Here is a 24348-nt window from a genome sequence, read left to right as displayed (position 1 = left end):
TTTTCTTTTTTTTTGTTTCCCATGTGCTTTGACTAATGTTGCTTAACATTTATATGCTGACTCATTCCTTCCTAACTACAGGCTTTCAGTGGCCATTTTAAACTATTTTTCACCATATCAAACTTGTGTTGTGAAAACAGTTCAAATAAAAGGATTTTTAAAAAATTTTTTAAATTTTTTAATTTTATTATTACACGATAGACTTTTTTTGATTACAGAGCAAACTAACATTTGAATTAAGCTTAAAAATGAAATATTTAAGACCCAAATGTTCTGAAATGAATTAATCCACATACAATTATTAATCTCTATATAAATAAGACAATAATTTTGTTTGAGATTATGAGAATGTTTTGTGGGACTGCTTGTATTGTAATTGCAGTAACTCCTAGATCCTGGGATTAGGATGAACCACCCATCGTAACTTCATGGAGAATTTCAGGGAGCTCCTCAAAGAGGCCGAACTGCTTTTGAGTGCCATTCTTCACGTAGCTGGCTCTCTAGATCATTCTTTGTTGGCATTAATTTGTTACTAACTATGCGTCAGGCACAGATGCAGAAAACAGAGATGAAAAATGATTAAAAACAGCCTGTTCTCAAGTAGCTTGCCAAAAAAGATTAACAGTTCATAAGTAATTTCAACATAAGTTGACAAATAAAATGATATTACACCTGCTATGATAGAAGTAAGCCTGGGAGCATCAGGCAAAGGTACCTACCAGGCTCTGAGGCAATCAGAGAAGGCTTCTTGGAGGAGCTGGCATTGGAACTGACACATGAAGGATGAACTTGTATTAGACCAGCAGAGGCTGGTGGAAAGGAAAGACTATCACTCCTTTTTTTACCTTCGTTTGGTTTGCATTGGGGAGTTTTATGAATATATTGCCTGAGTAGTTCACAGATGGCACTGGGGGCTCAGAGCTCTATGCTTGACATTGGCTATTGGTAGCTACAGAATGTTAGAAATAATGAACCATACCTTAGCAGTATACTTTCTATAAAGCGTGCTCCCATATTGAATCTTCTGGAATGGAACCCCAGGTTCTCTTTGATTTGTATTTTGTCAGTCTGTCTTCCAAGGAAAACTTTCTTTGACCTAATACACGTATTATTTTTCATTTTCCATCCTCTCCAGTTCTTCTCATTCCTTCTTTGTTTTTTTGTTCACTCTTTTCCATTTTAAAATCAAATTTATAAATGTTACATGGTGCCTAGAGAAAATAAATTGAAAGCATTTGTACTATGTTTGAGTAGCACCACAAACAGGAATATACTTTGCAGATATTTTTGATGCTCATTTAATAGGTCTTTGCTAAATCCTTTAAGCAGAGTTTTGATGTTCAAAAAACCTTACAGAAAGTGCTGCAGAGACTATGTACACAGTCTTTTGCTCAAACAGACTATTTTGCTATAATCAAATTAAAGTAATATCAGCAGGAACAACAGGAAAAGCTCACATGTGGTCTCATTTCAAAAAAGGAAGCTGATCACATGGAAGCTGAGTTTTACTAAAATAGCTCACAATAGGGGAACGTGTCAGGACTGGGTCAGAATGGGTATTTTTGTTAATATTTATTTTGTAGATCCTGCTAATGAGTAAACTATTCCTGGCATTTATTTGGACAGTTTGGGTGTTTTGCATTCCCTCCTCCAGATAACTAGGGCTTTATTTAGTCAATTACAGATCTTTGATCTCTTAGGTTAAATGGTCGTATGAGTGATTTAGGTAACCAGTTCCCACGCTACTTGACACATTCCTGAATTTTCATGTCTGTACCAATTTATTATTATAGAGAAGATGTATATGAGCAGTTAGATATTTTTAGTGCCATGCTATTTAAAAGTGGATTTATTGATGATTTGACAATCCATGTCTAGTATGCAGCCAGTTGGGAATACATTGGGTAAGATACTGGCTTTTCCCATCAAAACTCAGATCTTAGAAACTGAAACACTGGAACAAAGTCAATCGTTCTAAGTTAGTTGCAATGACTCTGAGGTTTTCAGAGAGGATCTTAGTTTGGTCTTTGGCTTCCTCTCTCTAACAATCTCCTTTCTGTCACTTCCTTGGATTTTTGAATGCTCGAAACTGACAGGAGTATCTGATAGGATGATGTAATGAAACTGAACCACAAAATGCCTTCTCTGTCTTATCTGCCACTGGAGATATAGGGTGATCCACAGAGCACTGGAGTCTAGATTTTAGGGCTTTATTGACCAGTACAATTAAAAATAGAGAAACAACAGAGAGTTGACAACACAGGTCATTAAAAAAAGGAAACTCCAAAAAGACAAAAGCTTATATATATGATTACCCTTTTTAAAAAAGGCATATATTTTAACATCGAAATGTAACAAGGATAAAAACCTCAGAATAAATGAAGTTTTTCTCAAGAGAGTGTCTTTGTGGGTGATGCTGCATTGACGTTTTCTCTGTGGACTGGTGGAAATGTTGCCAAGGACTGTCATTCGTCCTTGGAGTGTGTGTTAGGAACTGCTGTCAGAAGATCCTACGTAATTGACCCTCTTATCATCTGTGGCACAGCTTCTGTCTTCTGTTTAGTCAATTCAGATTCTGCAAATGTATTCTTTACTTTGGTGAAATTTTATTAAGGTTTTTACATTATTGAAGAGTGAATGAATTAACATTATTTCATCTAACTTGTGTAGAGATGAACTGATAGTTGTCATGTGCTAAGGAACACGTGAACAATATTCAATCATATAAGTATGAAATGTGTGTTCTCTATCCACATCACTGACCTCCATTCAATTAACATTATTTTGCTTCCTGTCTGGCTCGTTTGTCAAGAGTTTTTGCCCCATTAGTGCAAATTCCATGATAAAGTGCAAATTATTTTTTACTTTAATACTCTAAAAAATTTCCCAGAGAGGCCTTTTATGTTTCTGGAGAACATTGGAAAAACAAGGTAAAACATGATATGGAGGTTTTTCAGAACCTCAAACAGTGAATTCAAAGTTCTACAAGTTGATTTTGGAGAAGGGCACCTGAGTGGCTGTCGTACAAAAATAAATACCAACATTTGTCTTTTGAGTCTTTTATTACTGGTCACTTTTTGAAGCAACACTAGGGTACCTTTATTGAAAGTGAAAAATAGAGAATGATGGTTTAATCATGATTTCTTTTATTCTTTTTTGGTTTTATTTGTGAAAAATAGGCTGCACAGCAGGCATCTTCGTCCTCACCCAAACTGAGTAAAACATCATGTTCTTTCCCTTCTCTGGAAAATACAACAAAGACATCCATCAGCTTTTCTTCCTCTGCATCTAAAGAAAGACAGTCCTGGCTTGACACAGCGAGCAGTTCATCTGCTGCTGAAGACATGGCTCACTCCATAACATGTACTGTGCAGGTTCTTTCACCTGTGCCCTCAGAGGGGAACAGTCACAAGGCTCTGGAATACAGCTTTGTTACATCAGAAAGTGGATTTTTGAACTCTTTATCTAGTGATGACACTTCTTCATTGAGTAGCAACCAAGACCATCTTACTGTCCCAGATAAGCCTACTGCATCAAAGATGATGGACAGAGGTAAACCAATAAATTATTTACTCTTTTTTAGAGAATGACTATTTGCATGCGTGTTTGGAATTCTGATGTTAATTTTTGTGACAAGAATGTTTAATCATGAATGGTGATTCAGTAATTAGGCAGTCAGGTGGGTCTAAGCCCAGGAGCTGTTTTTGCAGGGGAGTTTGCATGTGGACAACTCCAGCTACCAGGCCACTAATTACCTGCTAGAAGTTACACCAACCAAATGCTTTAGGACTATGAGACATGTAGTTATAAAGTAATGATACTTTCCCACCAATCTGAGAAAAAGCTTGCATCTTGCTTTGGTCTCATGTCCCATGTTATAGAGCTTGTGGTGGTTGAATCAGGGTTTTGTAGTCTGGTATTCATAACATCACCTCTGTGGTTCCAAATGAACTTAAAGCAGCCACCTTCCCCGGGCCATGCCCACAGACAATGTCTGGTTTCTGGTCAGCAGGCCCGTGGATGTGGGAATGTGGTTAACAGGAAGACAGACAATTTCATGTGCTTTGGAGGGTAGCACTATAACCTTTAAATGTGAAAGAGAGCACAGCTTATGCTTTTAAAAGACATTTTAAATCTTAACAAAGGAAACTTAACGATGTGCAGAAATTAATAATGTGAGTTTTTTAATACTTTGTAAAAATTGATCCTTATCTTTTATTCAGGACTTCTTTTTGTTACTATTCAATCATGATTTGTCTTTTCTGATTGTCGCTACTTTATTCATTCTTGTGTGACACAAACTTACCTGACATAAGATACTGAGCAGGGAGAGAATGATGAGTTTGGTTTGTATTTTGTCAGTGTACAGTTGAAAGAAAGGTGATTGCCCAATTCCCATCATAAGTACCAGAGTTGCCTAATGCCATAGATAAACGCTTTTCTCTGTCCCCAGCCTAATCAGGGAATGGTTCTTCAAGCTCTCTAATGTTCAGATGTACCCTATTAATTAAACCCTATTGCTTTGTTTTTAGAGCAATGTAGGCTAAGGATTACTACTGCCGTCCAGGTTATTTGTGTGTGTGTGTGTGTGTGTGTGTGTGTGTGTGTAGTGTTTAAAATATGTAAATTTGAATACTCAGGCTGGTAACTCATTCTCCAAGTCACTACAGTTGTCACCACCCCTTGTGGCCTTACCTGAAGATGCTTTACATAGTTGGGTTTCTTCCTGGCTTCTGATGGCATTTTTGCTTGATACCTCCAATGTAGGCCAGCTGTCTATTTTACATTTGAAAAATTGCAAGGAATGAAGTCATTGTTAAACTAACCCACTTCTAGAGGTGAATAGGTGGGACAGGGAAGACAAAGGAAACACACCGCTGCAGAACATGGGGGGTAAGGATTAGACTGTGAGGAATGGAAAGGGAAGACTCACGCTGGCCACAGGGATGTGAGGTGCCATTGTACAGACAAGGCATTGGCTCTACTGCAAGCCCTTGGTCTCCCATGGGGGAATGAGGGGGTGCCACGGGCCTCGACCCCACCCCCCCTTCCTCCTTCTCCCACCCTATTTTCTTCTTTCCTCTCTCCTCCTCCCTGCCAACTGCTCCACAACAACATCATAGAATATGGAAAAAATAGTAATATTAATAAACTTGATAAAAAAATAAAATAAAATAAAGACAAGGCAGTGGGGCTTAGTTATATCGCCTTGGAACTACAAAATTGAGGTCTGTGGTATAAGTGAAAAAGACTAGATTTAGTTCAGCATAAGAAACTTCAATGCTGTTAAGAATAGAATAGAATGGGTTCCGTGGAAGGTAATGCATTCCTTTTCCTTGGAGGTGTTCACTTATTCTGAGACAACCATTTATCCTGGGTATTGATTGCACATGGCGGATTGACCACAATTTTGTTCTTGTGAAGATACCTGAAGAGAGGAATTTAGGTATCTTGAACTAGATGACCTCTGACTTGATACTGAGATGATCCTTCCAGATAGAGGATTGTTGGAACTAAAGAAAGTAAGAAGCCCTATATTTGTTATTTTCCTGCTGAAAATTCTTACTTTAATCATTGGACCATAAGTAGAACTAAAAATGTTACACACACACACACACACACACACACACACACACACACACACACACACACACACACACACACACACACACACACACACACACACACACACACACACACACACACACACACACACACACACACACACACACACACACACACACACACACACACACACACACACACACCCCAGAATGAGCATAGCTTCATGAGCATAATACAGAGTAAGATCCTATTTGCATTATTTCCCAAGAGATAATCCTGCAGATTGAGAGTTTTCCTTGAGGACCAGTAACTTGAGTGTCATGGGAAGATGCGTGCAGTTCTTGTACTTGTGTAAATGCCATTCTGGAAGTGCATGTGCTGCTGAGCCTGGCTGGTTCCCAACAGCTTTTTAAATCTAAGAACAAAGAAACCTGGCATTATTTAGTTTTGAATTACATGCAAAGTGACCAACAAAATCTGCACGCTTTTTCCAACATCTTGATGTGAAGGTATTCTTCTTGGTAGAAAGGAAGGGAAAATGAAAGTACTTTTTTCCTCTCTGATTTGTTGACAGCTGCCGTATGTTACAGCATTTTTGCTGATGATTTTCTCCTGCTGCTAGGGATTTGGTTAAATTCCCAGAAGAGCTGAACCATATAAAGTCATCTCTATGGAAACAGCAACCCAGTCTTTGCTTGCATTTGTGATGACTTGCTGTTGAATAATCAAATTGCATATTGTGCATTTTTAAGTGTGTGTTTGTGTGTTGAAGAAGAAGGTAACTTTTCATTTTTGTGACTTCTAAAAATTCCTGGTTTTGAGTTGCCAAAAAAAAAAAAAAAAAAAGGCCTTGAAATTCCTATGTGTGAAATATTGTTCAGGGTGTTTTTATGTCAGGGATTGAAGATTCAACATGGTCCAAGACAAGAGATAGGATTTTAGAAGATTAAGTCCCAGTCCCAAGAAGTATTTGCCAGAGAAAGAGGCTTTTGTTCTAGAAAGGATTCTTAAAGTTTAATAACTGAGTCCAGAAACAAGCAGACTCAATTATAGATTTTCTTTTATTCAGACAATGAAAGAAATATTTTGCAGTTGATATGCAATTAAAACAGTGGTTGCTAGAATTTTGTACTGAATTTAAATATCTTTTTAGACATTTCTCCCTTAGTGTAAGCCATTAAAAACAAATAAAAACTAGGGTGTTAATTGCATCCTATTGCTTTCCTACCCTGGGAGTTCTGGAGTTCCAGAGCTCTAACAATCCTTTACTGAGTATTTTCACAAAGCCTAGTGGGAAAAAGATGATGAGGTTCATGGAATATTCATCTCAGCTCAACAACTCTGTGCTCTTCCTCTATTTTGTGAGATTTTTTTTGGCCCCTGACTTATGCCTATGTGATGGTAAGTTACACAGTATGTCTCTATGTCATATGTACAACTTGCACTACCTGCTGATGATGTGGAGACAGTGTCCCTTCTACTTAATGAATGGAATAACTACACTCTGGATGCTGAAAAGCTGCATATCAACTAATATGTCTAATACCCATTTATGCAAATAAGTTGTCAAGTACAAATACAGCCAGAATAGATCTGGGAGTCATGTAGATTACAAGCTGAATAAAAAGCATTGTTAATGAAAAGACAAGCATTCTAGGGCATGCATAACATCTCAGAGAAGTGACACAAATGAGCCAGATTTTAGAACTTAACAAATATTAGCAAACATACTGTATAAGTGTGACCAATACAGATGCTACATTATTTTAGCTAGCTACTTTGAAGGTTGCTGTAGGAATTATGTGGTATGCCTCTTCAGGAAGCAACTAGATAATAAAAATAAGTTCAATACTGAACACAATTCAATTTAGTATTATTATTTTTATTTTTATTATTATTCTGAGTACCTAACATGTATTCATGTACTTCGTGCTACAATGAATACAAAGATGAGCAAGATGCAATTTCTGATCTAAAAAATCTTTACATCTAATGGTGTGAGTGGGAGCAATAAGACACATTTTACAAAAGAAAGCACAGTGAAATAGGTGCCACAAGAGAGATACTCCAGGGATTTAAAAGAGAGCAAGGGTACAGAAGGAAGATCACATTGAAGTGGCAGGTTCTGAGTGTAGAGAGAGGAGCTGTGGGTAAGGGGGGTGGAAAGGAAATTTGGGCGATATTGAATACTGGTCTAGGTTGTCAGTTAATTTCAATAGATAATGGATGATTGTTTCTAATCAGGGTAATCATATAATTGGAGCTATGCTTTAGAAGAATTTTTTTATCTTTAGAACTTAGGATAGAGTATGAGGGGAGACAGGAAGATACAAGAAGAGTTAGGAAGTTTTGGTAATATCTAAGGTGGTAGTGGAAACAGGAGACAAAGGAGAGACGTGAGGGATTCTGTAACGTGCCTGTTAGGGTGAGGACTGATTTCGGTCTTTGTATATCCTTACTACTTAATTGAGTCTCTAAAAAGGTATTCTTATATTCATAAAGATATAAATTTGGAGGTGAAGGGTTTAGAAGTAAAACAGTTGGGGAGAGGGTATTAAAAATGATCCTCTCTGGCTGTCAAGTACACTAGGGACATCACTGCTAATGACCGCAACATTCCTGCCAGAGCACGAAATTTATTCCAGATGAAAGCTGCATCTGTCATGACAAAACCAAGTCTCTGAAGCAGGCACTTTAGACATCCCATTTAATGGTATGCCACCGGAATTATGTTTTATCAACAAATTTTGGGGCATTTTTTGTTTGTATAGAGTATGGGAAACAGCACTGAAAGAATAAAATTCAGGCTGTTCTCATATTTGATGGCAGAGTTATTTCTAAATCAGTGTAACTTTGAGCCACACGTTTGTCTGCCACAGGTTTATCTGCCTCGTCGGTCTCACAGCGAGGCAGAAGATCTTATGCTTAGCATGTGGTCAAGTAGACCTAGACAGTTTTGAAAGTTATTATCATAATAACTGTTTCCCCCCTCTTTCTTATACCTTCTTGTTCTCAATTAAATGCTTGCTTTTTTTTAGTTCTTTTCATGTATGTATGTGCTTCAGCATTTCTTCTGTTTTGTGGGGATTGTTTATTACAGTGAAAAGTATCATTGAACATAGAAGAGTATTTCGTTTATGAGGGGACTTCAGAAAGCTTGTGGAAAAATAGAATTAAAAGATAATCTGAATCTTTCCACGAACTTTTTGAAGACCTCTTGTATATGTATATAAACACACACGCATGCACTACCCAGGTAGCCACCATGCAGGCCAAGAAACAGAAATTAGCCAGCGTTCTAGAGGCTCCTTGTGAAATCCTCTCTGTGAAGCTGGAATTGGTTCATTTTCATTGCTTTATAGTAGTCCCTTGTTTTGATATTCCACAAGAAATGTATCTACTATTAATGAATACATTTTTTTCCCAGCTTTGAGCTTTTGTGTAAAATGCTGGACATTTAAAAAAAATTAATAGGTCTAATGTTTTAGAGCAGTTTTAGACTTATAAAATAACTGAGCAGAAAATACTGTTTTCATACACCCCCTCCTTTCCCTACACACAGTTTCCTCTGTTGTTAACATCTTGCATTAGCGTGGTTCACTTACTACAACTGACAACAAATACTGATAAATTTTTAACTCAAGTCCATTGTTTACATTTGGGCTCACTTTTGTGCTGTACAGTTCTATGGGTGTACAAATGCATAATGTCATGTATCCACCATTACAGTATCAGACAGAATGATCTCACTGCCCTAAATATCCCCTGTGCTCTATCTGTTTATCCTTCCATCCTTCCCCCAAGTACCTGACAACCACTGATCTTTTTCCTATCTCTTTAGTTTTACTTCTTCCAGAATGTCACATAGTTGGAATCATACAGTACGTAGTCTTTTCAGATTGACTTCTTTCACTTAGTAATATGAAATTAATGTTCCACCATGTCTTTTTGTGGCTTGGTATGTTATTTTTAAAAAATATTATTCCATAGTATGCATATACCACAGTTTGTTATCCATTCGCTCACTGAAGAACATTTTAGTTGCTTTCAAGTTTTTGAAATTATGAATTAAGCTGCTATAAACATCTGTATGTAGGTTTTCGTGTGGATACAGTTTTCAACTCTTTTGGGTAAATACCATGGAGCACAATCACTAGATTATATGGTAAGAGTATGTTTAACTTTGTGAGAAATGCCACATGGACTTCCAAAGTGGCCGCACCATTTTGCATTCCCACCAGCAATTAATGAGAGTTCCTGTTCCTCCACATCCTTGCCAGCATTTGGTGTCATCAGTGTTTTGGGTTTTTACCATGCTAGTAGGTGGCTGGTAGCATCTTGTTGTTTTAATTTGAAGTTCTCTAATGAGGTAATCTTGAGCATCTCTTCATATGCTTATTTGCTTTCTGTATATCTTCTTTGGTGAGATATCTGTTGAGATCTTTTGCTCACTTTTTAATTAGGTTTTTGTTTTCTTATTTCTGAGTTCTTTGTATATTTTGGATACAAGTCCTTTAGCAAGTCCTTTATTCATGTGTTTCTCCCAGTCTCTGGCTGTCTTTTAATTTCCTTAATGGAAATTCTTGTGCATATATCTTGGTCCAGATATGGCTACATTATTTTAGGTGTGTATACCCAGCAATGGAATTGTTGGCCATGACATATACCTGTCTTCAACCTTACTAAATAAGGACAATTGCTTTCTCAATTAACTTCACAAAAATAACATCTCTCTAGCATGAGTGAGAGAGCTCTCAAAGCCTTATGTCTTCACTGTAATTACCGCAGAGTGCACGGTGCCATGAGTATGAACTATGCCAGTTGACCTCCACAATGCCTGCAGCTGATTTTCAAAATGTATTTTTCCTGAACTTCCTAAATTCCTAAGGCAAACTTCCTAAATTCTCATTTTGACTCTAATAATTTATCTTAAAATTTTTTTACATTATCAATCGTATTTACAAGTGATGGTTTTGCTTTTTCCTTTCCAAGTATTATATCTCTTATTTATTTTTCTTGCTTTGGCTAGTCCTGCAGTACAATGCTGATAGAAATGGTGGTTATGGGCATTTTGTGGTGTGCTTGATCTCAAAGCAAAAGCTTCCAGTATTCCTCACTACCACAACCTGAGAAGTAGGTACTTCATAATCACCTGTATTTTATGGATGGAGAAAATGGAGCTTAAAGTGGTTAAGTAAATTGCTTTAAATAGTCATGCAACCAGTAAGTGTGAAAGTTGCCTTGAGGATGGGTTCTGTTTGACTTTGGAGCCTGAGATCTTAGTCACCTAGTACCTAAAAATAATTGTGAATAAATAATCAGTAAGACACAGGGTTGAGTTAGACATGATGTGAGCCAAGCCACATACAACCAGAATAACTTCTCTCCTTAGATAATCATTATATTATGTGCTTTTCAGTAACTACTAGTGAACTAGTACAGGTCACCTAATGATAGAAACAAAAGCATATAAATGCTATTATGACATCTCTCAGTGCGGAAACTTTATTCATTCAACAATATTTATCAAGTGCCTCTTATATGCCAAACACTGTACTCTCTGCTGGGAAAACAAGCAAACAAAAGTCAAAGTAGACACCCTCATAGAGCTTACTGAAGGGAAAGACTAGTAGAAAAATAGTAGGTGGTAGTATATAAATATATAAAATATTCAGTTGTTATAAGTGCTTTTTTTTAATTTATTTTTTTACAGGAGACAGGGTAAGGGGGCTAGAGAGAAACTGGGTGGAGTTGGGGAATGGGGGTAGAGCGTGTTATGTTACATTGGTGGACATGGGAAGTCTCTCTGATAAGTTGACATCTGAGCAAAAATGATGGAGGGAAGAGGATGAGCCAAACTGATATCTGGGGCAGTCTTCCAAGCAAAAGCACAACAAGCACAAAGGCCCTGCAGCTGGACCATGCTTGACGTGATCAGACTAGCAGCAGAAAGGAGAATGTCTCGCATGCAGGCTGAGAGGTGAGAGGCCAGAGGTGGGCAGGGATTGGACCATGCAGGGCCCCGGTAGGCACTCTGGTTCCACTTTGAGGGAGAGGTGGGCAGGGATCGGACCACGCAGGGCCCCGGTAGGCACTCTGGTTCCTGCTGGAGGACTTTGAGGAGAGGAGTGATACCATCTGACGGATGTTTTAAATGAACCGTTCTGGTTCCTTGGTAAAGGACATACATTAGGGAGCATTGGTGAAGGCAGGATGGCCGGCCAGGAGGCTGTGGCACTGGTTCAGGTGAGATGATGGTGACTTGTCCTGGAACGCTAGTGGTGGAGGTGGAAGAGGGTCAGATGCTGCGTATGTTTCAATAGGCACACTTTATGATGGATTTTGTGAATATTTCCCCCTGTGTATTACTTGTTCTTATAAATTTGTTTACAGTGGCTTCATACAGAAAATTTTAATTTCTATGTAGCCAATTTTGTCATTATTTTCTCTCTGGCTTTTGGGTTTTGTGTCTTCCTCAGGAAGGACATGCTTACCTCAATTTATGGTAACATTCACCCATATTTTTTATTAATACACTTACAGGATTAAAAAAGATAGCTCTTTTATTTATGACTGTAAGCGTCTAACTTATTTTTAAGTGAATATTCAGTTGCCTAATGCCACTTAACAGATTCTTTTCACACTGATTTATACTGACACATTTACAGTATCAAAATTCTTATATGTACGTCCTTGTTTCTGCAGCCTTCATATTCTTTCATTGATATTTTAAAATTACTTTTTCAGTATAGTAATTAGAGTCCACCTTTATAGTATTCTTTGATACTCTGTAGAACACTACTCTCCTTGGCACTATTTTCCAAGTAATCTTTTGAATTCGATTTTTAAGTTGTATTTAGACTATATCACATTGGTATTTTCTTTTCTTTTTTCCTTTTGGTTGCTGGCTGGTATAGGGATCGAACCCTGGACCTTGGTATTATCAGCACCATGCTCTGACCAACTGAGCTAACCGGCCAGCCACATTTGAATTTTGATGAAAGTTTCTTCAGATTTTTAGATTAATTGTGTGAAAAGTATTATCTTTAAAGCACTGAGTCATTCCATCTATGAACATGGTAAATCAGTCTATTCAGGTCATATTAACTAAGTAATTATAGATCACACTAGACTATAGTCACAGAGATAAGAGCTTTATCTTAAGAAAGGTAAGGGCATCTGTCTGCTCCAAATTTTCATTTGCTGCCTAGTGAAATTGAGATAGGGTAATTTCTTCCTTCCTCTTGGCCTGAAGAGCCTCCAATTCCCATCCCTTTCCTCCTTCTGAATCTTCCATTTCTATCTTTTGTGCTCCCCTGTCCCCATCAAAGATCTGCACAGTTGATGGATGCAGTAGGTTATGGGGCCACAGTTGACTTATTTATCTACAATACACTGAGTTTGTATTCCTGAGTTTAGATGATTTTCCAGCTTTTTCCCATTTCTTTCCCATTCAATATCTGCCCTATAAATATATTTTTAAGAGAAAAAAAAAAAAACTCGACCAAATGTCTTATTTGTGTGCATGCCAATGTTTTTTGTTTTCTTAGGATGCAGGCAGATGTAAAAATTTTGTCTACTTTAAATATTTCACCTAATCCTAGATGTTCACATATTTGGAAGAATAAAATTTAAAAACAAATGGAATATTTGTTTTAAGAATGTAAAGCTACGTATCAGATGGTTGAGCAATGAATTCAGTCTGAGATTATTTCAGAAATTCACCGCCACAAGATACAATAATAACAAAAGAACAATATTAAATATCACCCAATAGACTAGGTTTGTTTTTATTGATAAAAGCAATAAGACAGTAAAAGAATACAGAGTTGGCTTAATAAACAGAAACATCAAACAAGAGAAAATAGGTACATGACTCTGGCAGAGAAGGTAATCAAATACAGAAAAATGAGGGAAATCAAGGTGAGACTACTTTTCTCTGAGACTCACAACAGCACAAATAGAAATACTAGCTTTATACTTGGGTACCCTGTCTTTCTCTTAATCTCTTTGATTTCTCTCTCATAGAATTTCTTTTACCTGTGTCCTTTTTATTCATTTCTTTCCCAGTTTTGCTTTCTCATTTTCTTTTCTTTTTTTTTCAGGTAGGTAGGATGCTTTTATTTTATTTTTTAATTTAATTTTTTTATTGCCTATGAATATTCATGAGATATAAAGCTGATTGTCGCCCTTTGTGCCCAAGATGTGAGCACCAGATTCACACTGGCAGCATGCCCCTTACCACAAATTGCATTTCTATCCATGTACCCCACCCAATTATCCCCAGTCTCCTTCTGCCTCCCCCTATTCTCCCCACTCCACTTTGTAGCCCAAGGTAGGTTCTCTACCTCTGCAAGTTCAATGCACCACTGTGGTCTTTCTTTCCTTCCTTTTTTTCTCTCTTAGCTCCCACATGTGAGTGAGCACATGTGGTATTTATCCCTCCATACTTTGCTTATTTCACTCAACATAAGTTTCTCCAGCCTCATCCATGTTGTTGAAAATGTGAGAATTTCATTCTTTTTTATGGCAGAGTAGTATTCCATGATGTATATATACTACTGTTTCCTTATCCAAGCGTCCATTGCCAGAGACCAGCTCCAGTCGAGTTGGGGGCCCTTGAAAAAGGGATGAAGAGTCAGCAAAAATAACAAACACAGACAGAGGCCTCAGTTCCTTTGAGGCACATTCTCGCTCTGTGGGCTGTCAGCGCTGTCGCAGCCAGAGCAGCTAAAGCAGCTGAAGCAGCGTTCAGACTGAAAACAGCATTTTTATTTGTTACACAACACGTGGGGGTTAATGTGGGCATTTTAACTACATAAACCTTTAAAATTATTAAACCAATAGTTAAACGGAAACTTTTCTTAAAATTATGTCAGTTCTCATAAAATTAATAATCCACAAGGTTAAATAAAATTCGGTGGTCAGCCAATTCTTTCTGGTGATTATATCTGTTGTGGTCGATTAGTCCGTGACTCGCTGTTCTTGACGTTTCTCACCATTATGTTTCTTTTCTTCTTGCCCTCGTATTAACCTTAAACTTATTACTACCAGCAAGCATAAATTATATGTCTGACTCAAAACTGAGACAGCAGTGATTGCAGTTACAAAGTGTTAAACAAACCTTATATATATATTTAACTTTGATTTAATGATTCTCATATTTCTATAGGCATGAACCTATTGTTCATTTGGAAAAGGAATAAAGGATATTTGAACAGCTTTATCATGCATGTACTTAGTATAGCGGCTGTGTGGCCCAATGTAAAGTGTCAAAGTGCACAGCACCATCTCTCACAAAACCAGGTGTATTCAAAATTCCATCTATAATCTTTATCTTTAGGAGGGAAAGTTGTGCATCATATGTTTTTGTCCCAATATCTTACTAAGATGTTTTTATTTAACTTAGGACACCAATGAGTAACAGGGTTTCTATGCATTCTTTCTCATAAACTTAATTCTTTTTATAGTATCTTTTTCCATTAATTCTAACCATTCTCTTACCATTAACATAATCCCCTGTAAATGATGTTTGCCAACTTAAGTCATATTTAGGACGTCCCCTAGGAGGGTACCAACTTTTTCCTTTTCCCATTTTATAACCCATATAATCATTTACCCAGATGGCGGGAAGAGGATGGGGATTTCTATTGTTTATTAATTTCTTTGGTAAAAACAATTGCTCATGGCTACTCATAAGGTGTTTTTAAAACATCTGTTGGTGTAATAAATTGACTCAAAAGGGACAATTTGGAATTGTTCATTCTTCCCGGATCTTTTGTGGGATAATCTAATTTTATGACAACAACTGTTTGTGTGTCATTTTTTGCATTTTTTGGAAACTCAGGAAACTGCCACACTGACCAAAACATCAAAAGAGAAAGCGAAAGCCGCACCGCTGTGCCAAGGCAGAGATCTTTACAGTGAAAGCAAGTGCTGGTAGCTGTGGCCCTACCAGCAGCTCTCCCTCCGGAGCCTTGCCAACTCAGAAAGGGCAGCCCAAGCTATTCTTTTTAAGACCTTGCCATGGCGTGGACTGTGCCAGTCCATCAGTTGACATTTAGGCTGGTTCCATGTCTTGGCTATTGTAAACAGAGTTGCGATGAACATGGGAGTGCGGGTATCCCTTCGATGTGATGATTTCCATTCCTTTGAGTATATACCCAGAAGTGGGATTGCTGGATCATATGGAAGATCTATCTGTAGTTGTTTGAGAAACCTCCATACTGTTTTCCATAGTGGTTGTACTAATTTACAGTCCCACCAACAGTGCAGGAGGGTTCTCTTCTCTCCACACCATCGCCAACATTTGTTATTCACCATCTTTTCGATTATAGGCAGTCTAACTGGGGTGACGTGGTATCTCAATGTAGTTTTAATTTGTGTTTCCCTGATAACTAGTGATGTTGAGCATTTTTTCATGTACCTGTTGGCCATTTGTATGTCTTCCTTTGAAAAATATCTATTCAGCTCCTTTGCTCATTTTTAAATTGGTTTCTTTTCTTTTCTTTTCTTTTTTTTTTACTGTGTAATTGCTTGAGTTCCTTGTATATTATGGATATTAATCCCTTGTCAGGTGCATAGTTAGCAAAAATTTTCTCTCACTCTGTAGGCTGTCGTTTCATTCTGTTGATTGTTTCCTTTGCGGGGCAGAAGCTTTCTCATTTTTTAGGCACTCATCCTTTGTTGCATACATGGCTGCAGTCATGTACACATGTTGTATATATGACTCTTCTGCTCTTGATTCAAACTGGTTCATTATCCCCAAGTGTCCAGTTCAGTCCCCAGGCTGAGAATCTGATTGACTTCTGCTCCTCATTCAAACTGGTTCACTACTGCCAAGTGTCCAGTTCAAATCCCCACTTTGAGAATATGATTGTCTGGCCTGAGTGTCTTAGGTTGCTGGCCAGCTTATGAATTTCCTGTCCTGGGGTCTGGTGCCCTGGCCTTGTAGGAACAAAGTTTGAGGTACAAAACCTGGGCACCTAGTAAGCAGGGTCTCTGAATGGGGATATTCCCATTTGAAAGCAGAGTTGTGGGGCAGGGATTCAAGGCAGTCAGTTATAGTCCCGTCCAGTCAGTTACCACCTCAATGCCCACATATTGCCTGATTTGAAATAAATAGTCTTCATTGAGCCTAATTCAAAGAAACTACATTAAGTATATTTACAGTATAGCATAATGTTGAAGGAAATGAGCTTTGGATTTAAAACCTAGGTTTGTCTCTTTGTAACTTTGATCAAATTTTTAGATCTTTCTATGTCTTGATAGTCTCTCCTTTATATCAGGGTTAACAATACTTTCCTCATAGGTCTGTTAAAAGATAATGAGATAATGTTGGTATAAGAGTTAACACAGTACCTGTTACATAGAAAAACTCAACGCACGGTAGATGTCTTCTTTAGCAGCAGTCAAAACAGGAGATTTTTCCCTCAAAATTATACTATGCTAATGTTATTAGCATAGGTCCATAGAGTCCTTACTGTTAAGATGAGTTATCTAGATTTTTTTTCTTAGTTAAATAAATATGTCTGTACTGATTTCAAGTCATTTGTTATGTTGTAGAGTTTTTAAAATCACTACTTAAGGAGAACCTGTGAAATTCTTTTGATCTGCTGGCATCAGGTGCTGTAGTAAATAATATCTGCAAAGTCCTGAAGTTCACACGTCTATACAGTTATTTCTTCTCTTTGTGACATGTCTGTACAGTTATTTCTTCTTTCTTCCATGGTGTTTTCTTTCTCAAACGCTTAGAGCATTGCATGTGAAACATGAAACTCTGTTTTCTACCTCAACTATCCAAGTGTTTCATGTTTCGGAACTAAAATTATCTTCCTTGGAACATTGTTTAGACTTTTCCGATCTCAAAATGGTTTCCTTTCAGACCCTGATATGAAATATGGCTTATGAATTTCCCTCCTGTCTTCTGAAGCCAGCATTTATGTTCTAAATAGAAAATAAATAGCTGCATTCTAGAAAGCACAAGGAAAGACCAAAAATAAGATATTTGGGGGAGGCAAAGTTGAAAATACAGCATTTAAGGAGATAATCTGAATATAGTGTTCTCGACAGTCAAATTCTGGGCCTGCTGGAGCATGCCCGTCCTGTCAGAAGCAGACAATAGGCTGGGGGAGTGGGCGGACGAAGGGAGCTCACAGTCACTTGGCATAATCTTGGAAAGGAGTGAACTTCTCACCATTAGTTAAAAATATTGTTTTGTCTCAATTGCTAATGTCACCAAGAAGGATCTTGTGGAAAAAAAGGAAAAAAAGCATCTCTTTCTTGACTCTGACTACTTAGAAAACTGACCTGAGTTTGGAGAAAGTTTATTAGTCTGATGTCTTGAGACATGGTGAGCTAGTCTAGCAGTCATAAAGGGTCACCAGCATGACCTCAAATTCCTACCAACTTCACGTATGAGGTTCTGATGCTTTTGTGCAGAGATTCCTGACATACTTCTTTGAGTAAAGCCAGATTTTCTTTTTTTTTTGTTTTTTAAATTAAGACATGGCACAGAGAAATTAAGTTCTGCTTTATGGACAAGTCCCAACTCGCAGGTTGTAACTCTTGTCTCTTTCTCTTCCAATGAGTTGCAGCTGGTGTTGCATGAACACTTGGTGACAGAGAGTCTGGGCATGCTACTCATGTGTGGCTCACGGGCCAGCAAGTCTGGTATCACCCAGGAGCTTGCTAAAATAATAGAATCTCAGCGCCCTCCCAGATGGACGGAAGCAGAATGTACATTTTAACACGATCCCTAGGTGATTGTCCTGGGCCTGCAGAATGTGGAGTTGAACTTTTTTATTCCTGACTCCGTCACTGATATTCTTTTTGAAAAAATCACTTACTGTTTTTGAAGAATCTTCATTTTTCTCATCCACAAAATAAAAAATACTTTTCATCTTCCCTGACAATGCACTTGTGAGTTGAGATGAGATAAAGTACCTAATGTGGCTATGGAAATCAATGCCCTGCTATTTTACGTAGGAAGATTAAAACATACACTTGAGAGGAAGGATAAAAATTGCATTGGAAACACTTGACTTTCAAACAAAATGCATTTATTTTGCTTCAGAAGATAAGGGAGGTGGAAATAATTAACTTGGCTTCAATTTCCAATGGGAGAGAGACAAGTGATCTTTTCTGCCAATCTTGTTTTCTTGCTTTTTACGATCTGGTAAGATATGAAAAAAAATCTAGTGCTTTCTAATATTAAATGATAATTTAGAGAAATATTTACATAACAAGTGAAAGGGAGATTTTGAAAAAATATTACATTACTGAAAAGCCTCTTCCAGGGACAAGGGTAGCCAGAAAGGGTGAACAAGCCAGCACTAGTCTTAGTACAGCAACTGGGAAGGACTTACACCTCTGCTTTGGGGTCAGGTGCAGGTTGTGTTTTTTGGTGCGCTTGTGCCCTTTGGAAACTTTTTGGTCCTATGATCCTATTTATTACCTGCTTCCATTGTCATTGGGTGTTCATTTCATGGCTCTGTGAAGACCTAAGTACCAGCCATTAGCAGCAGTAAAAATAATAACATGTTCCTGACTAAGTCATAGACTTGCTTGGATCATAGTTATGTCTCCTGGGTATTCAGTAATATGTAGCACATCTTTCAGATTATGATGCCCCAAAAAGCCCATAAGGGCATTTTCTTGACTCCCAACATCACCATTTATTATTTTATTGTCTTTTTCTTTGGGGTGATTCTGGAATCAGGTTATTAGAGGTCAGATATAGAGTCTTTCAGTCTCAGGTCCTCTGCAGGGAGACCATGGCTGAGAGGCAAGAACCTAAGTGGTAATTTGCCTTTCATTTTTTCCTGTTTCCTCTACACTTTAATCTTATCTGAACATACTTGCTCATTTCTGGATAAATTCAAATAGAAAGGGTTTGCTTTTTGAACATTATATATGAATTTTAGGTAAATTCTGTATTAACTTTCAGTAATCCCAACAGGCTCACTTTACATGTGTTAATTTTAAAGTTCAGTTATTTCTTGAAGGATCAAGTTACACACACACACACACACACACACACACACACACACACGCACGCACGCACGCACGCACGCACGCACGCAAGCACTCACGCACGCACGCACCCAACATTCTCATAGCTAATGTCCCAAAGTTTAAGCTGGGAAAAGGAATGGGGGTTGGAGTGGGGAAAAGAAAATAGCTTCTGATATTTTTAACATAAAGATTATATATTTTCATATAAATATATTAAATAATAATAAAATTGCTTACAACATGAATCCTATTTATTTTTTGTTTAGGAAATATACTGTATGCCATGTTATTCCAGGATTCAAAAGTTATTTTTATCTTTACTAACTTAGTCTATTGAATCAGATACATGGTCTTAATATAATAATTTTTACACTGACATAATTATAATCTAAATGTATTAGTCAAAAAATATATTTTTTAATCATAATCTTTAATAGCATGACTGAGCTACTTGGTGACTACAGAGGCATATACATATTTATATAAATTTTTTGACAGCAGACAGGTATGGGCTACAGAGGCATTTAAATAAACCATTCTATTTATACTTGTTTGCTGCCTCTTGAAGTTTATTAAATATTTATTACTTACTTTAAAAATACTGTGGTATTGAAAACTATATATTTGGGTTTTATTCAAAGTAGAGTTCCACCTGGCCAGCAAGGGGGGGGGGGAAGGACATGTAAAATTACTGTGTTCTTATGTGTCTGAAAACTGAGTTCTCAATCCTAATGTCTTCTCTAAGAGTCAGGTGTCTTTCCATTTAATTTTTAAGATTTTATAATGTCTCCAGCTTAACCCCAGGACTGTGGCCAAGCTTAGTATTTCTGCTGTGTAAGTATCATCAGCTATCATGACAGTCTTATAAAAACCTACTTTTTTCACAGCTTTTTTGAGATATGTTTTATATACCATAAAATCCACACATGAAAATGTATAGTTCAGTGTTTTTTTTAGCATATTCACAGCATTGCACAACTGTCACCATGGTCTAATTTGGGAACACTTTCAGCACCACAAGAAGAAACTCCTGCACATACCTTGTCCTTGCCCTTCCTGCTCCTTCCCTCCCAGCCCCAGGAAACCACTATCCTACTTTCCATCTCTGTGGATTTGCTTATTCTGCACATTTCATATAAATAGAATCATACAGTGTGTGGTCTTTTGTGACTGGCTCTTTTACTCAGCATAATGTTTTCAAGGTTCCTCCATGTTGCAGCGCCGTGGGCGATTCAGTACTTAATTTCTTTTAGTTACTGAATAATATTCCATTTTATGCATACATCACATTTTGTTTAGCCATTCATCAGTTGAACATTTAGGCTCATTCTACCTTTTGTCTGTTATGAGTAGTGCTGCTATGAACATGTACAGTTTTTGTGTGAACATATGTTTTCAGTTCTGTGGGGGTGTGTACCTGGGAGTGGAATTGCTGGGTATATGGTGACTTTAGGGTGAGCATTTTGAGGAGCTGTCAAACTGGTTTTTAAAGCAGCATCTCTACTTTTTATTCCCATCAGCAATGTGTGAGGGTTCCAATCTCTCCACATCTTTGTCCACACTTACTGTTGTCTGTTTTATTTTAGCTGTCCTGGTAGGTGGTTGTCATTTGCATTTCCTTAATGACTTATGTGTGGAGCATCTTCTCATGTGCTTATTGACAAAAGCCCACGAGAGAGAGAGAGAGAGAGAGAGAGAGAGAGAGAGAGAGAGAGAGAGAGATATGCTTCTCTGACACCCAAAACCAAGGTCCCAGAATGGAGTCTTCCTGGTCCCAGTCAGCCTGACCTATACACAGGCTCATCCCTGAATCAACAACTGTGGCCAGCACAGTGGGACTGCCAGTGACTTAGTCTAGTACATGTGTCCCCCTGGATCCTGCAGTGGAGTCACTGGCTTGGAATCACATGGGCTGAGGCTGGCAAGGCGTGGTTAAGAAGGAGAGTAGAGTCTGTGTGGCAGGATGAGGAATGATCACTCTGCTCAAAACCATAGACCACAGGCAGGTTTCTTCTCTCCAGGGGCAATTCTGGAAGGGACATTAAACAGTCATCTCAGGCACTGGTTCAGAAACTTTAGGGTGTGTATTAGTTTGCTAGGACTTGCCTGTCCCACCATTGATTTTAGAAGCAGATGATTTGTCACATTTCACAGGTTAAAAGATGGACAGAAATTTTTCCCGGGATAAATCATTCCGAGTCTCACTAATACTTGATTTAGATGATATTTGGTTGAGATTTTGGTCTCAGAGTTGATGTTGAAATGGGTTAAAGTTTTGGAGATGCTGGGATGGGGTGAGTGTATTTTGCAGGTGAGCAGGATATAAATTTTGGTGGACCGGAGGGTGGACTGCTGTGGGTTGAACTGTGTCCCTCTGAATTCCATATGTTATAGTCCTAACCTTCCCCCAACCTCCCCAGTATTTCAGAATGTGATCTTATTGGGAAATGGTGGTGTTGCAGATGTAATTAGCTAAGATGAGGGCAATATATGTTGGGCCCCTAATCCAATACGATTGGTGTCCTTATAAAAAGGGTAAGTTTGGGCACAGAAACATAAATACAGAGAAAGCACCATGAGAATATCGGAGTTATGCTGCCATAAACCAAAGAACCACCAGAAGCTAGGGGAGAGGCCTGGAGCTGTTCCTTCCCTAGTGAGTAAAAAAGGGACCACAGCCCTGCAGTAACAAAGCACCACAAAGTAAATGGCTTAGACACAAACTTTATTGTCTTGTTCTGGAGGATAGAAGTTCAAGGTCAAGGTGTTGGCAGGGCCATGCTTTAGGACTGTCGTTTCTGATATTCTCTCATTGGTTTTAACTGGGTTATTGCTATCGCTTTTTTTTTTCTAGTAGAAGAAACAAAAACATCTGAAGATGATGAGATGGAGAAACTCTACAAATCATTAGAGCAAGCTAGTCTGTCTCCTCTTGGGGACCGACGACCTTCAACCAAAAAGGAGTTGAGAAAGTCTTTTGTTAAGCGGTGCAAAAATCCATCCATAAATGAGAAACTCCACAAAATCCGAACCTTGAATAGCACATTGAAGGTAAAAAAAAAAAATTCAGGTTGTGGATGAACTCTATGGATGTGGGGTGAAGAACGACTGGTTCTGCAGAGGGATTCGTGCTAATCACAGCGCGTTTGTGTTGGTGGAGGGAAGGGCATTAAAATAAATATGTTTATAGGATGAGGTGACCTTTCACATTTTTAAAGCATTAGGACATTTGCACAGTAGCACCCAAGGCGGTTTTCCACAATAGGTCTTGGTTTTTACATTCACTTCAATATAAAATTCCAAATTTTAAGCTCTTAGCAAGGACCATGTGTAATTTGTTTTTGTAACCCTGGTACCTAGAATGGTACCTGGCTCAATAAATGTTGACTACAGAGATTGTCAACTGATGAGGATAAACAGTAATGTGAATAAGATCGTGGGTTTTCACCTGATTCATTCAAGAGTGCCATTCTTCTGTGCTACATCCAGAAGAAAATGTCTGGATTCCAGGTCCAGCAAAGACTTAGTGACTGTCAGCTGTAGGCACTGCAGCCAAGGAACACTGTGAGAGCCGATTTAGTGCATGCTTTGTGGTAAACAGACCTGAAGGTATTTTCACAATGGGGATAAGGGACAGTGTACAGGACATAGTGAAGCTATTTTCAGGACCTCCCATAACTAAAATGGTTCTTCGTAACAAAAGCATTCTGTTTTCACATTTAGATTACAGCATGAACAGGAGGAGGCCAGGATATTTTGTAAAATAACCTTGAATTAGCAGAAGATTTACAGATTCTGAAAAGCCTTGGTAGATCCTGCAATTTAATTCTGTTTTGTTCATGTTCTTTTGCATTAAGAGTTTGAGTCCATTTCCAAGAAGAAATATCAGCAACTGAAAGGACAAGGCTACAAAGAGATGCCTGAGTGGCTCTTAGTCACATGTCCCAGTTAGTAAATAGAAGACCCAAGCACTCTAAAAGGCTGCAAAAATGAGGCTGGAAAAGAAAAGGAAGAGTGTATTTTAATTATACAAAGGAAATACAAATGCAGAGAAATTCTCTAATATTTAATGATAAAAGATATCATTGGGTACTCGTTCTGCAGTATGTACAGAGTTGATAAATATGTTTGGTCGTTCAATGTAATAAGCCATCATATGTTGGGATTTTACTGTCTAACTTGTCTGCGATAGCTAATATGAGTGAGTGACTGTTTTACTGAACAAATACTTCCCGAATCTTGCTATGTACCAGGCACTATTCTAGGGCACTGGGACCATGGAGTGACTGGACTGGGCAGTGGAAACAGAGAGGAAACCAATAGTTAAAATGCAGTGTGACAGGTACTGTGGTGGGCGTGTGCTCAGGGTGCTTTGGTAGCACAGAGGAGGGAAGCGGGGGGCTGTCCGGGAACAGCAGGGATAACATCATGGAGGTGCTGTCAGTGAGCCCGTGCGTAAGGAATGGTGAGTGTCAGGAGAGAGGGGACGGCATGCAGGAAGAGGAACGTATAGCAGCTGATGACGTGTTGCAGTCCACGTTGGGAGACGCAGGATGTACAGGCCAAGGAGAGCACCGGCAGCTCTGGCCATTTGAAGAGGGAGGAAGATTGTGGCTTTGGGCTCCAGGGAGCAGCCAACTCAGGGTTCTAGGCCTTTCCAGGACCGTGGCCTGACCTGGCCACTGGGAGCCCAGGTTTGTGAAAGAATCAGAGGTTTTACCTGCCCCTGTGGTTCTGTGCAACCTTCTGCTCTCTGCACTAGAGCCA

The 24348-nt window shown here is 38.3% G+C and overlaps 1 protein-coding gene across 1 annotated transcript in view; it reads left to right on the top strand.

Moving 5' to 3' along the window:
• IPCEF1 (interaction protein for cytohesin exchange factors 1) overlaps positions 1-24348 on the top strand; it is a 75055-nt gene that overhangs the window by 42649 nt on the left and 8058 nt on the right. The window contains exons 6-7 of the mRNA XM_063098488.1: positions 3180-3552; positions 22439-22632. Of these exons, the coding sequence (XP_062954558.1) occupies positions 3180-3552; positions 22439-22632 (567 nt within the window). The remainder of the gene's footprint in view (positions 1-3179; positions 3553-22438; positions 22633-24348) is intronic.

Source organism: Cynocephalus volans, chromosome 5 (genome assembly GCF_027409185.1).
Source record: "Cynocephalus volans isolate mCynVol1 chromosome 5, mCynVol1.pri, whole genome shotgun sequence".
Classification (NCBI taxonomy): Eukaryota; Metazoa; Chordata; class Mammalia; order Dermoptera; family Cynocephalidae; genus Cynocephalus; species Cynocephalus volans.
Note: the sequence above shows the minus strand (reverse complement) of the source record. Positions and strands in the feature narration are given on the sequence as shown.